Source organism: Falco cherrug, chromosome 11, assembly GCF_023634085.1.
Source record: "Falco cherrug isolate bFalChe1 chromosome 11, bFalChe1.pri, whole genome shotgun sequence".
Taxonomy (NCBI): Eukaryota; Metazoa; Chordata; class Aves; order Falconiformes; family Falconidae; genus Falco; species Falco cherrug.
Window position 1 is genome coordinate 13585898 of NC_073707.1, and position 13920 is coordinate 13599817.

General features: G+C 42.8%; 1 protein-coding gene across 5 annotated transcripts in view; it reads right to left on the reverse strand.

Annotated features, from left to right (window-relative positions):
* PAX3 (paired box 3) overlaps positions 1-13920 on the reverse strand; it is a 79792-nt gene that overhangs the window by 18464 nt on the left and 47408 nt on the right. For 3 of the 5 annotated variants that reach the window (XM_055723717.1, XM_055723716.1, XM_055723713.1), the window contains one exon: positions 7217-7416. In XM_055723717.1, coding sequence (XP_055579692.1) covers positions 7217-7416 — 200 coding nt within the window. Of the gene's footprint in view, positions 1-7216; positions 7423-13920 lie in introns of all 5 variants that reach the window. The other 2 variants (XM_055723714.1, XM_055723715.1) reach the window with 1 other exon arrangement.

Here is a 13920-nt window from a genome sequence, read left to right on the forward strand (position 1 = left end):
TTTATACACTTCCAATATGATTTAAACACAATGTCCCCTTATGTTCAGCAAATCTCAACTTCCACCAGTACGACAAAGTCCTCATCTTATGAACAGCCTTTTCAAATCTAGCAGGTCCCCACAGGATGCTTCTCTTCTCCCACACCCTCCCTTCTGATAGGGAAGCGATCATCACCTGGATGCAGAGGTGCTCACAGCATAACGCAGCCCCTGGTGAAGATCACAACCATCATCCTGTGAGAAAATGCCACCCAGCAGTGGTGGTAACAGAGACCCAACTCTAAACGATCTACGTCTTTTTAATCTGACAGACTAATCTTGTGTGTTGCCTTCACCAGCAATAACGTGGATCCCGGTGGAAGGCAGGCCATTCCTAGACTACTTCAAACCACCACTACCACACTGAATTCCCCCATGGAAGCAAAAGCAGTGGATAAGCAAGCTACTGCATTCTGGAGACTCAAAATATTATGTTCTTACACAAACAGTACTGTGTCCAGAGGAATATGATCTGCTTGTTTTGGTGTAACATGCAGGAGCTCTGAATTAGATCAGCATTGCGCTTGGTGCTGTGCAAATGCAGACACGGACAGAGGAAACGTGGCTTGTCCAAGGGACCTCAGCATCCCAAAGAGATGTCTGCACCAGAAGCCAAGACACATTCATTTTAGTGAGGCTCTGGCTTGCCAGTTTCTATGTCACTTTCAAAGATGGAATGCAAATGGCCCAGATGATTAGGAAACCCAGTTGAACCCCAGTGTCTGAATAAAATTTACATCTCAACAACAGAACTGAAGAGGATTAAATTTACAGCAAAAGGAAAAGAAAAACAGTCCTTTAAGGAAAGTAATTATTGGAAGCTCTAGTTTTTCAAGCATCTGGAACTGGACTGACCAAAAAAGAATTAACTCCACAACAGAATGTAAAAAAAGCATTTTGCACTGATGTAAAAGGGAGGAGGTGAACTAACAGGTTTCTCTCATCTGTGTTTTCTAATATTTAGATCTTGCCTTTTATTATCATTTTTCCTTTAAGTAGTTTGCAAGTGATCATGCCAACATCTTATTTTGTTGATCGCAACAGGATATTCTTTAAAAGATGTATTTATTCACTTGGGAACACACTAGTGTAATTAGCTTTGACATTTCTACAGTCTGATCGTAAACAGAGAGTGCTCTATGTGCTTTTAAGGCAAAAAGATCTCTGATCCAACAGGGCAAAACATTAGAGATGTGAATTTTGCACAAAACCCATGGATATTTTGTTAAACACAGTCCTGACCATTGGAAGCATGAGTGCCAAAAACACACAAAGTCGAAAGACTGATGTATTGTTAACGGCACTTCTAAATTTAGACAGAGGAAGTTTTTTGGGTTTTTTTCCCCCTTTTGCCTTGTATTTTTCATGGCAACCGCTTCCCCCACCTCACCTGTTCCCCACCTCTCCCTTCCCCCAGCATTCACATGTTCAAAATAAAGCCTGACCATCCTGCAAGCAGGAGTCCACAGTGGTTATGCCATCAGGGAATGAATTTGGGGTGTGCCAGAAGCAGTGGGGCTGCCTTGCAAAGAGGGGAGGCTGAAGAAGGAAACTGCTAATGAAGCTGGGCTGCACCAGCCGGGACAGAGCTGACTCCATTACCTTTGCAAAACACGGCAGCCTGACTTCTAAAAACACCCATGGTGTCTGCTCCTGCAGTCTACTGATGCTGGACCTGCATTTACTTCAGCAGCCATTGAAGCTGTGCAGGCACTTCACCCTCTCGCCAGGCCAGCAGATGACACCAGCCCTTGTGCCCACCTGACCTGACTGGAAGTTCAGTCAAAGAACACAAGACAGCAGGGGGAAAAAAGGAAACAATAGGTTATTCTTCCCTTTCCTGTTTTTTGCAGTAGGGTGACTTTCCATCCTGGCTCACCACAGTATCAGATGAGCTCCAGGGATCACACTGCTAGGGACCAGCCACAGGAAGAAGAAAGAGTAGGAGCAGAATTGCTTTTTAGCAATAACTAGTTGGTAAATCAGCTTCACTGTGACATCTGCACACCCCCAGTCTCACAGGAATAAGGCCTACTGCGTATGCAGAGGCACACCACGGGTAGGGCTGTTCCCTCACAGTGTCCCACAGCAGTGCTGCTAGCCTACTGAGAATGACCTGCTGTGACCACCAGCAGGAACACCGCAGGGGGCTGCAGGTTCTCCACCTGGGGTCTGCCAAGAGCTGCTCTGTATGGTGAGGAGAAGTCATGCTGGTTGGGATACAAAGAGTTATCAATGTGATGGAAATCAGAGTTCCTTTAAAACAAACAGGAAAAAAGAAACATCCAACACTCCCCCCCTGAAAAAAAAAAAAAAAAAAAAAAAAAACACAAAACCCAAAAATCCCTACATGACAAAATAAAAAAAGATGACAAGACAGAAACCCACTAGGCTGTGCCAAAGGGAATAAGGACTTCCAACAACCTCCCAGGGCGATCCAACATACTCAACTCTCATAGTTTTCTTTGAAAAGACTGATGCAGTCCTAGACAAATACCTCCAAAATACTGCAGCTAATTTACCCGTAATAATTTCTCCTTTACCCCAGGGGAAAAAAAAATATCTGCACTTACAGTGTTATCTACTACAAGAATGCACATAGTATTTTCTTTCTTTATCCTATATACGGTGCAAAAACAGCAGCCTAAGAAAAGGCACTAGAAATTCTCCATAAACCACACTGGGAATAACTGTAAAGATCTGCTGAAAGGTTTTAAATGTCTTTGAATCTGTCCTGCGTTCCTTTACCCCATCTCCCCATAGGACTATGCAGTTCAGCACACGGGCTCAAACCATTCCAGAGAAGCTGAGGGAAAATTAAGACTCTTTTTGGCACAGGTCCTCCCTCTCCCATGATTTCCCCGTGAATGCTTTTCACTATTTGCTACTCAGAAAAGACTATGAAAGCTGAAAGATTGAACTTTGGAGCTTTCAGCTTTACTGCTAGCTTAGGAGTCATAATTTCTTCTCTCACCTTTCCAAGCACTATCTTCTCCAAACTATCTCTTCCCCTTCCCAGTGAAAAAAAAAAATAAAACCAAACCAACAACACAAAAAAACAATACGCTAGCACAGCACTTAAAATATTTTTATCATTTTTCTTCCAGCTACTCTAGACATCTGAGCTCTTGGGACTTCTTTTATTTGCTGAGGCTGTAATAAGCTTTTTACAAAAGCTTACAAGCTGATTACATGTTTGACATGGGAACATTCAACCCCATCCTAGTAGCCTGGAGAGATCTGCCTGAATTTTCAGACATGCTCTTCTGTTAAACAATATTTTTTTCTCTTTAGAAGTTTTCAAGCAAACCAATTTAAACCTGGGAATTGGCCAAGAAGAACCTTTTCAGTACAGGACAAACTCATGTTTCAGAATTCTTCCTGACTTCCCCTGCTTTTTCACCATTATTCATGGACTAAAAGAGTCCAAACACATTTCTCCCATTGCCTTTCAGGGTTGAACAGGAAGGCCGCATGCCAGCTGCTTCTCACAGCAGGACCTCCTGCCCCACACGATCCCAGAGAGCTTGGGGGCACATCTTCAATATAGTCCAACATGCAAGTCCCACGCATCACATTTCTGATAATTTGGGAAGCCTCCCTTCAGCACACAGTCCAAGAAGGTTTGTCTGACTGGCCAGCCCCCATGGGGCAAGGCAGACTCCTGGCCCTCCACCTGCCAGGGGACAAACCTGAACCTTGTTTAAAAATCCTTCCCCAAAAGATTGAAGTAAACACCTCCCACTGTCAATCAGGCTCCAAGCTGCTGCCAAAGTTCACACAGTTCATCCAGGTCTAAAAATAAGCCTGATGTGGGAATCAAAATATGCCAGAAAAGATGCTACCCAATTCATCCCTTATGATCTATTTGTTACAGAAACCATAACCACACTGCTGTGAAGCTCAGAGAGAGCCTTTGATCTTTATCTACACTGGGGAAAATTTCACTTTTAGAATTCGCCTTTAGATTGAATCAGTAAAAATAGGCCACAGACCTTTAGGGCCTGCTCTGCAACTTAATGATGGTTTTAATGAGGTTTTAAACTGGACAGGTAAAGCACTGCATGGTTGTGATTTTTACTTACAATATGTGAATCTTTAACCTCAGATACAACAAAGTATTTTATTTTATTTTATTTTTTAATAAAGGGTCATGCTTTGGGACTCAATGTTTCTGAATTGTATCTGATGGATGCACAAGACCCAAGAACTTTCCCCTTTCCTACTGTATCTAATGTGCAGAGAAGAGCTGGTTGCCTTTGGAAGAAGCAGCAGAAGAGGTTGTCCTGGCTCCACACCACATCTGGGCTCTAACACAGGGGAGAAAGGTTCAAAAGTCCATGAGTGGAAAGATGCTGCAAGAGGAATCACAGGGAGCATTTTAAATCCTTATTACACCCAGTGCTGAAGTATTTGCGATGATTATTGTTATGCATCTTGTGACTCTTGCAATGTGGAGTTTGTTGCAACACTTCTTTCCCCAAAAGCCTTTCCCTGTCCCCATGATTAAGTACACAAGTAACATTCACATGGTAAGTCTGTTTTCAGTTGCTTGTAGCTTTCAAAAATTTCCCATTAGGGGCTAAGTTTGATCTCAGCCCAGAGGCTACTTTTTCCCCACCTCCAACCAACCAGCTTAGAAACATGCATTTGGTTACCCTTCAACAGTGGGAAAGGGAGAAAATAGATGGTTTAGTGGTTTAAGACTCTTCCTTTCACGGGTGTTCAGAGAGTGCCTCAGGGAATAGAACGAAAGAGGAAGCACGAGGGCAGCAGGGTAGAAGAAACAAAACATGAGATGTGAGTGCAACATGGAGGGACTGAGTGAGGGAATAGCAAGGCTGGTCCAGTTGTAATCAATTAAATAACTTCCTAGATAATGTAAAACTCTATGAAATTGGACATTGCAGCCTGAGTCTGGCTGAGCCCAGAAAATTCTTTTTTTTCTCTGGCATTGCAAAGAGCCAGCTCTTTTAGATGATGCTTGATTGGGAAGCAGTCAAAGAGATCTTTGTGTATATAGCCATATAAAACTTGGTATCTCTGATCTCTGTCATACTGTTACCAAAAAAGAAGTGTGACTAAGACAGCTTGAATGCTACATCAGTATGGCTATCCGGCTCTCCCAGCCTCAAGTCTCTTAGGGTTCTTTTCTTTTCACAGGTCGTCTTTTATTTCATGCCCATCATAGGTGGCTATTTTAAGGGGCTATAGAGAGGTGCTGAATGCTGATAAGGCAAATCCTGTATCCCTTAATCCACTGCTAAATCACTCTGCCAGCCTTCAAGGGTACCAGACAGATGGAGTGCACTAGGAAACTGCCCACAGGCTGGTTACTTCAACCCCAGCTCATCTTTAATCCAGAAAGGTTTTGTTCTGGTATTCTAATCATTGATTGACTGGGAACTTTCTTCCATGCTGGGTTAGGTAAAATATCCATGTCAGAGGTACTGGGGAATTCGTGAGGCTGTAGATCATAGGAGTGGCGTGAGACAGGATGTGTCTCAAGGGAACCAAGGAAGCCATAAGGAATGTAAAAAGTCACAGGGTTAAAGCCACATTAAGACAGCTGTTATGTTAATGAGAGTTCTGCTTTTCTTCTAGCTGTGGGTCATTGATTTAGAAAAACATGAACAAGGTCTTTTTCATTTTATCGTATTTTTCCACTGAAGCTAACATAGCCCAAAACATCATACCCTAGATCCCATTTGTCTTGCAAACAGAACTTGTGTAGAAAGTTATCTTTATAATGTTTGTGCGTGGATGATTCCCAAGGCTTGATTTAGTCTTACCTGGCCCAAGTCTATATACAAAGCTTTTGCAAGAATTTCACTTAGTAAACATGTTAAGAAAAAGAGAGTCATGCATCACTGAGCTTGTCTTCCAGACAAATTCATTCATACATCTGATTTTCTCTCACAGTCATAACAAACACTTAAAAGAAATGTGAAGTCTTCTGCAAAAAAAAAAATAGCAAGAAAAACTGAAAAAGTCTGGACCTTGTAAGATAGATACTCAGTAATACATCTATGCTGCAATATGCATGCTTGTCTTACAAAGGCAGAGGGATATTTATATTGCTTATTTCAGTTTGCAGAGTCTGAATGCTTCAGGCTGAGCTTCAAAGGTCAAATTATTAGAACAGAGTTTCACGAAAGCAACCCAATTCACCTGTATCCTTGGTTAGATCACAAGTTACCACTCATTTCTCTTTCCTGGTTACATCAAAGGCTGCAACATTTTGCTTGTCACCCAACCACACATTTCCTTATGAACACTTACAACTCAGACTGATCCAAACAGGGCAGGCTTTTCCGAATGACTCTTAGATGTCAAGTAGTGAAAGAGCATCAGAGGATTCTGCCTGTGGTATTAAGCATTTCACAGGATGTGCTTCTTTGCCGTGAAACAAAGCCCTGCTCTGAACCTGAACTCTGAGGTGCAGTCTGTTCCAGAATTATATGGCTGCTATTTGCCCAGTTTGGGACATCTGAAAATCCAGGTTCATGCTTTTACTAAATTTAAAGCAACTCCACAGTTTACTCCTCCAGCATGTTAGCTTGTTTTAGACAATCCAGATCTACATGAAGTTGTGAAGACCTAACAGTTATTTGAAGGTTTATTTTCTTTTGAATTAAACCAACAATGGGGATAAGCGATATTAAAAGGTGTAAATCAATTCAACTTCAAAAGCTAACCTAAAAGTAAACTGTAGATACTGCACCAGTAACCTTGCTCCCTTGCATGGCTCTATAGACACATCGTCCTTTTAAAAATGTTTTTGCTTCCTCTGTTAATGCCTGAAAGACCCAAACAACAACAGATGAAATCAGTTAAGTAACTATAAACTGGCACAACAGCTGACCTGATTACATGCAGAGTGCTGTCAAATGCATAAAACAAACTGGGATAATAGCCCTTCTTCTCCAAAGGCTCAGTATTATATTCATGGTAGGTATGGAACATTTCCTGGGAAAACACATTTTTTTTCAAAGTAGTTGTCTTGAACAGTTGGAAAATCAATGTCCACATACAGATGCAAAAACAACTAAGGTTGTAAACAATATAGCTTCACATTTTCCTTCTACCCCAGAGTAGGATCACATAAGAATATAGAAGGACTGACGTGCTAACAGAAAAGGCAATTCCCTGTGTTAGGCAGCTTTTAAATACATACCTGGACACGAGCCTCTGTGAGTTTGGCTCTTTGTGCAAGTTCTTCCCTAGTATAAATATCAGGGTAGTGTGTCCTCTCAAAAGCTCTTTCCAGCTCTTCCAGTTGTTCTGCCGTGAAGGTTGTCCTACTGCGACGCTGCTTTCTTTTTAAAGGTAAATCTGGTTCAGAATCAATGTCAGAGCCTTCGTCAGACTGGGGTGCTGATGCTCAAAAAAAAGAAAAAAGAAAAAAGAAAAGACAGGTAAAAATTAGCTTTCCTTGAGCGCAAAAAAAGCAAAACATCGGATCAATCAATGATCTCTTATATGGAAAAGCTCCTTTTTTTTTCCCCATGACTCAGAATTGAGTTAGCAAACTTCAAAAAAGCAAAATAGTGAGAAACAAATCAGACTTAAATGTTACATTGTGCAAACGTGCTCAAACCAAACAAAGATTTTCAAAAGTTCAACTGAGTTTAGCACCTTTTTCTGGCCCAAGAATATTTAAGAACCTCCAGAACTTTTTGAGTAAATTAATTATTCAATTCCTTTAACTCCTCCAGCAGTTTGCAAGTCTTTTAAACACTTAGAGCAGTCCCGCTTAGTTGCAAGCGATCAGACAAGCAATACGCCCTTGTTTCTTCTGTTGAACAGCCAACAGACACAATTATTTGTCACACCAGTGTGCATCTTGTAACTTAAACATTCCAACTCTATAGACACATGCCCATGAGACCTTCCCTAGAAATCCATCACTAAAACCTTATTGCTGAAATGGTTATGGAAGAAATTACGAAGGTATGGGGAGCACTAGTGAAGAAATTACTTCTCATACACAATCAAATATTTGGTTCATGTCATGTATTATTTGTCCTATGCTCTGAACAGTATTATATACATTTGTGTTAGTATGTCTCAGCACATTTAAACATTCCTGCCTATGTGCAACTTACTTGCCCGTCTTATGACCACCTAACGTAACCTTAGGACAAGCCAGACAAGTGTTAATATCAAAAAAAAAAAAAAAGAGAGACGAGATGCACATTGCACAGAGAAGTCCTGTAAGAATAGCTCAGAGCAATAGTTTGACTTGACTCTTCCAGTTGGTAAAGCAAAGAGATTCCAGCATAGATCATGACCAGAGCTGAAATACATGGACTGCATGCTTCCTTTGCCTGGGGTTTCATCATAATTCCTCCTAACCTTGGGAGGTCTTCCAGCACAGAGCATAGCTACACACAGATGTGCTGATGCTCAGCCTCCAGGCAACAGTCCAGGACGTGACTGCAAAACAGCCAGGCTGTGTTGGACTAAAGGCTCCTCACGCCACACCCCAAGTTGGCACTTAAGGAAAGCTGGCAAGAAACAGACCACGTACAGCATGTCCCTGTCCCAGGAAGGGGCTACCAACTCTTGCAATCTACAGTTTGACAAGAAATCAGGACGAAAACTCTTTCTGGGTTACATGGGCAGGAGTGTGAGATGACACACACACAGACCCAGCCAGCTCTTGGCATCATCATTGTTTGTTTCCCCTGTGCTCCCTGGCAATCATGTGAGGTCCAGCTACAGCCCTGCCATGGCTGAACCCATAGCTTTAGTTGTGAAGCAGCAAAGCCTCTTCCAGTACCTGCCCAATTGCCTTTCTCCAACAAACAGTAACGAACCAAAAGAATAGACTTCCAAAGCCACTCTTCACTTGCATCAGCTGCTGTCCCAGGCGACAAGCATTCCTTCTTGCCTGAGTCTTCAAGGGAAACCACCTAAAGAGGGCAGACACTCCCCAGTGAACTGAAACTGCTTGTATTTCAACTGAGCAAGCATTACTTCTACTATTTCAATAATGCCAAATAAATTATTGATATAGGCATTGATTTAAAATAATCTTCTTAACATGATTTATTTGGAGGTAACTGAGAACATAAAGCCAAAAAGAAATCAGCTGTTCAAGCTCCAGCTAAAACCCCCCACCATGTTTATTTCTAGCTATCTTAAATTTCCAATTTCACTTAAGCTGTTTGAACTAATAAATATACCTAATCTGTTTACTCAGGCTTACAGCATGAGAAAGACAAAGTGCTGTTTCAGACAATTCAGCCAAAGAGTTTATGAATTTCTGCATACCGAAAAAGAACAATTACTGCTAGACCAGAGGCTTTTAAGTGAAAGCTATCTTCATTGTCCAGACACCATCAATATCTTGGACTCAACATAGACAGGACATCAGGAGAAACTCCCACAGAGCTCAGCATTAATGCACTGTCAAAGCATCCAACCCCCAGAGTCTCTTATTTGCATGGAAGTTTTGCCCCAAATAAGATTGGATTAAGCTGTTCGGGTTCTTGAGAATATTGTCCTGAAGAACAAAGGGGAATCAGCACAAACATCCTATCCCAAATAGTTCATGTTCATTCCTTATTGAACAGGCAATCTAGGGTATCCCAAAGCGAACATAACACATCATCTGAATTAGTGACGAATCACAAATCTTCTCACTTGTCACTTCTCAGTGACACCTGCCTTCCTCAGCAACTGCCAAATTACAACTCCGTAGGATGGCTTCATGCTGCTATTCGAGAATAAGAAGAAACACAGGATATTTAAAATATAGTTTTCCTACGTTAGCCTTAGATACAAATCACCCACCTTAAGCAGAACAGCTATTGCTGACAAGCTAGATGAGTGGAGGAGAGCACACCAGCCTTGTTAACAGGGTCATATTGGCCAGCACTGCATTCTGACCATACCTGATGTCGTAAGATCTGAAACAGAGCTCAGGAAGGTCCCTTCTGGAGAAAACTTCTCAGACAAAAGTTGCTCATGATCGTGTACAATGAGGGGGTTTTATAAAAAAAAAAATAAATCAAATCCCCAGATCTCAGGAACTCTTTCAGTACTCTCAGGCTCTACATGTTTGAAGTTCCACATATACAACTACATATATGCCTATAAAAAGCCAGCTAAAACTGTGTAATTTAAAGTGGATATTTATCACTAAATTTCTGAAGCTAATTCTCTCACCAATAATGATTTTTCTTAAAATGTTTTATAAAAACATAGCAAAGTATTGTGGTGTTTCCCTGCACCTTGCATTCATGCAGCTATGACAATCAGAACTGAAAAATGAAATTAAGTCAGTGTTTATTTTAGCTTCACATTTCATTAAGCAGTATATGAAAGGCACAAAGCTAAACCAGTCAGAAAAAAACTGGAGTATCTAAGATCCCAGGACAATATAACTAGTTAAATGCAAACATTTAGAGAGAAAGTAATAACTTTAAAGTAGGGAGAAAAGGTATATCAAATGAAATGGCTTTCACATCTATCTGATTTCATTGGTGTTACCCTTCTCCAGGCCTGGCTGCTACATGCTGCTTTACTGAAAACATTGAGTTCCTTTGTCTTGTCTGATCTGTGATATTAAAATCAGACAAATGTCATCTCAAGTAATAACTATATGTCTGTACTACAAACCACACTATTTCTATTTCTTACAAGGTCTTCTTAAATATTATTAGTTTCAAGGAAGTTCAATAGTAAAAAATAACAAAAAAATACTATTATTGGTCTTTTATATAGATGGCAGAGTATTGGCTAAGCATATAAATTGGACACATCTCTGCTTTTTTTTTTAACAAAAAAAAAAAAACCTAAACCAATGTTCATTTTATATACACTCAACAGCCATCGCATATTGCCCTTTTGCTAAGCAGTATCTCACTAACAGATTCACTGACTTCCATGACATAAAAAGATACTGTTCAGCACAGGTACAGGTGGTCAGATTTTAGCTGGATTGTTTCCATCTCACCTCTACAGACACACAACATGTATCTCTAACCTTTACAGTTGTCCTGATGATCTTAGTACTGCAGCCCCTTGAGCTATAAATATGAGAAAGGAGGAGACCCAGCAGTGCCCAAGGAGATCCCCAGCCAGACCAGACCTTCGGCATCACCGGTACCCCCTTCCTGCACAGCTCATAAAATGGGTGAGGCAGCCAAAAGCACTACCAGTAGCTGAGCCATGAAGTTTAATTAAAGAAGGAATTAGAGAATTAAAGAGCAATTATTTGTCCCTTAACCCCTCGTGACCTGTCTGGTGGCCTGAGGAGTGGCTGCGTGCTGGTTATCACCACGGCAGGCAGAACGCCTCTGCCCGGCGGCGCGGGCGCTCGGTCACCTGGGGCTCGGCAGCGAGCCCCTTCCCCAGCGCCGTAAATGGGCACATCGGGGCAAAAAGCAAATGACAAAATAACACACCAGAGGTCATTCTGTGGGCCGTTCTTCCTCTCAGCAAGATGTTTCATTTGAATAATTAAATAACAAAAACATGACAACCATTTAAAACCCATACGTTAGGGCTGTGGGGCGGCACACCTGACAAATGGGGCAGAGAGGTTATCTTTCCTCAGCCTGAGAAGGCACAGCTTCTCCAGCAAGCCTTCAAACACTGTGAAAATTTTAAAATAAAATATTACACAGCCTGTTTCTCCAAGCATAACAGCCCGAGGTCTGCCCTAGATGAATTTGGTCTAGCCAAAAGTCTCGCTAAAAATAAGACACCCCCCCAAAAAAAAACCCCAACATATCAGAGGCCAGGGAGGACTCTGGTGGCGGTTTATTCACCAGCTGCTCTCTCATGTCTTCACGTATGCCAGGCTAAACTGCCGGGCTCTCCCCTCGTGCCACATCCCCAGGCCACGAGGCTGCGGCACCCCCAGCTGAGGGGGACACGCACCCCCCGGCTGCCTCACGCGCCCCAGGGGGACGCGAGTGACCTCCCTCGTGTTTACTCGGGTGCAGGCGAGAAGTGCGGCAGGGCCGCCACCCCCACACAAACCCCCAGTAAATGACAAATGACACTTTCTCTTTGTGATCTTTGGGATTTTTGTTGACTTATTTGGAGGCTTTTGTTGGGTCCTAAGAAATGGCCTGTGGCTGAGGCCTATTCGGCCGATTTCCACGCTCCATCTGTGGTATCCATCAGCAGGGCCTTCGCCCGCATTCAGGGCTCTGACACCTGCCTGGCAGGATGCGGGAGGCACAAAGGAGGCTGCAGCGGACGCGAGGGGGGCGGTGGGCCGGGGGGGCCGGGGAGGGCAGCCGGGGTGAAGGGGATGCACAGCAGGGGTTAATCCAAGCTACCCCCTCCCCAGCCCTCAGCACCTGGAGGCTGTCCCTCCCAGACCGCCTCTCCCTGCCCGAGGTAAGGGGGCTCAGGGATGTGGGCCCTCGGAGGCACCCCAGGCGCTCACTAAATAAACCTCCGGCCGGCGTGCGGCAGGGCTGGGGCAGCAGTAGGTGGCCAGCAGCACATTCCTCCCTGCCTCCCTGTTTGTGTTGGGGTAGGCTTTCAGCAGCTGGCGTTTTAACAGTTGATGGACTAGAAACGCGTCAGGCATCCTTTCTTTCCCCAAAATAAAGTCCACGGGAAAATAAAGCAGCATCTTTATTTCCTAACATCCTCCCATCTCCTCCCGTTCAGCGGCAGGCTCATATTTGCATGCAAAATATAATGAAGACTCTGGAGGCAACCGACTACCGCCCTCCCAGTGCACTGGCCCTTCATTTTGCTGGATTTGCCTGGGGAAACATGACGCCAGGCTCCCCTTCTCCTCCTCCCGAAACCTCACTGTCACAGCGAGGAGCCATTAAAAAGAAAATACACCCTGCCAGGTCTGCGCTAATCAAAACAGGACAAATACACTCTGACACTCAACAACTCCCCGAGTGCCCACAACCCTGGGTGGAGACTACAGATTAGTTATGAATATGGCAGGCAGCGGGGGACGAGCTCAGGGGGTCTGGAGTCACCTCTCAGCCACCTGTGAGCAGTTTCAGACGCCGCAACTGAATGCTACGTTTATCCAAGATCAAGCATGCTCTGAAGATTAGTATAGCATCCCTAAATTTCATGTCGCAGTGCTCCCACCAGAGCACTTTTGACAAGTTTACCAGGACTCAGAGGTGCAATTTTATCCAATTCCCTATTTACTGCCTGTGCTTCACCATCAAAAGGGCGAAGAGGACAGAGGGGAGATTTGGGCACCGCAAGTTTCACCTGTTATGTCACAGCCCAAAATTTGCTAACAGTTGGACTCTTCCTCTTTGAGAGGCAAAGGAAAAGCAAATTTCAAGAAGCAAGAAACCACAAAAGATTTCTCAGTGGGCTTAAGTTAAAACATGCTAATGTTGCTACATGCTCCTATTTCCCTCATAAAAGTGAAAATTTAGAATCAGCAAATACAGAAGAAATTCTTAGTCTTGCTAGAATTGTATCTAGTACAATGTGAAATACTCACAAGTAGTAAAATTGCTTTTAACCCTTTCTACCAGCATTTTGACTACGATATAGCAAAAAAACCCAAGAAATGGAACCAGAAAGCAAGCCTCTGTTCCAGACATGAATATTGCTCATCTAACAAGGATTAAGTCACACTTCAATTACTCCTTTGAAAACCACTGCTATTTGCAAAGGGCATACTTACAAAAACATCTTAAATGGCTTTTTTTTTTTAATCCCAGCTCTACAGGCACTTTACAAAAGTCTGAAGTGAGAGAATGAGAGAAATGGGGAGAAAATATGTTGCTGTTTAAGTAAACTGATTAATAAAAGTAATTAATCGGTTACTGGAATTGGAAAAGAGCAACCCCGTCTCCTGTGAGATCTCAGCTGGAAAGTCAACTCAGAAAGGAAAAAACCACCACCACAGTGATAAAAGTG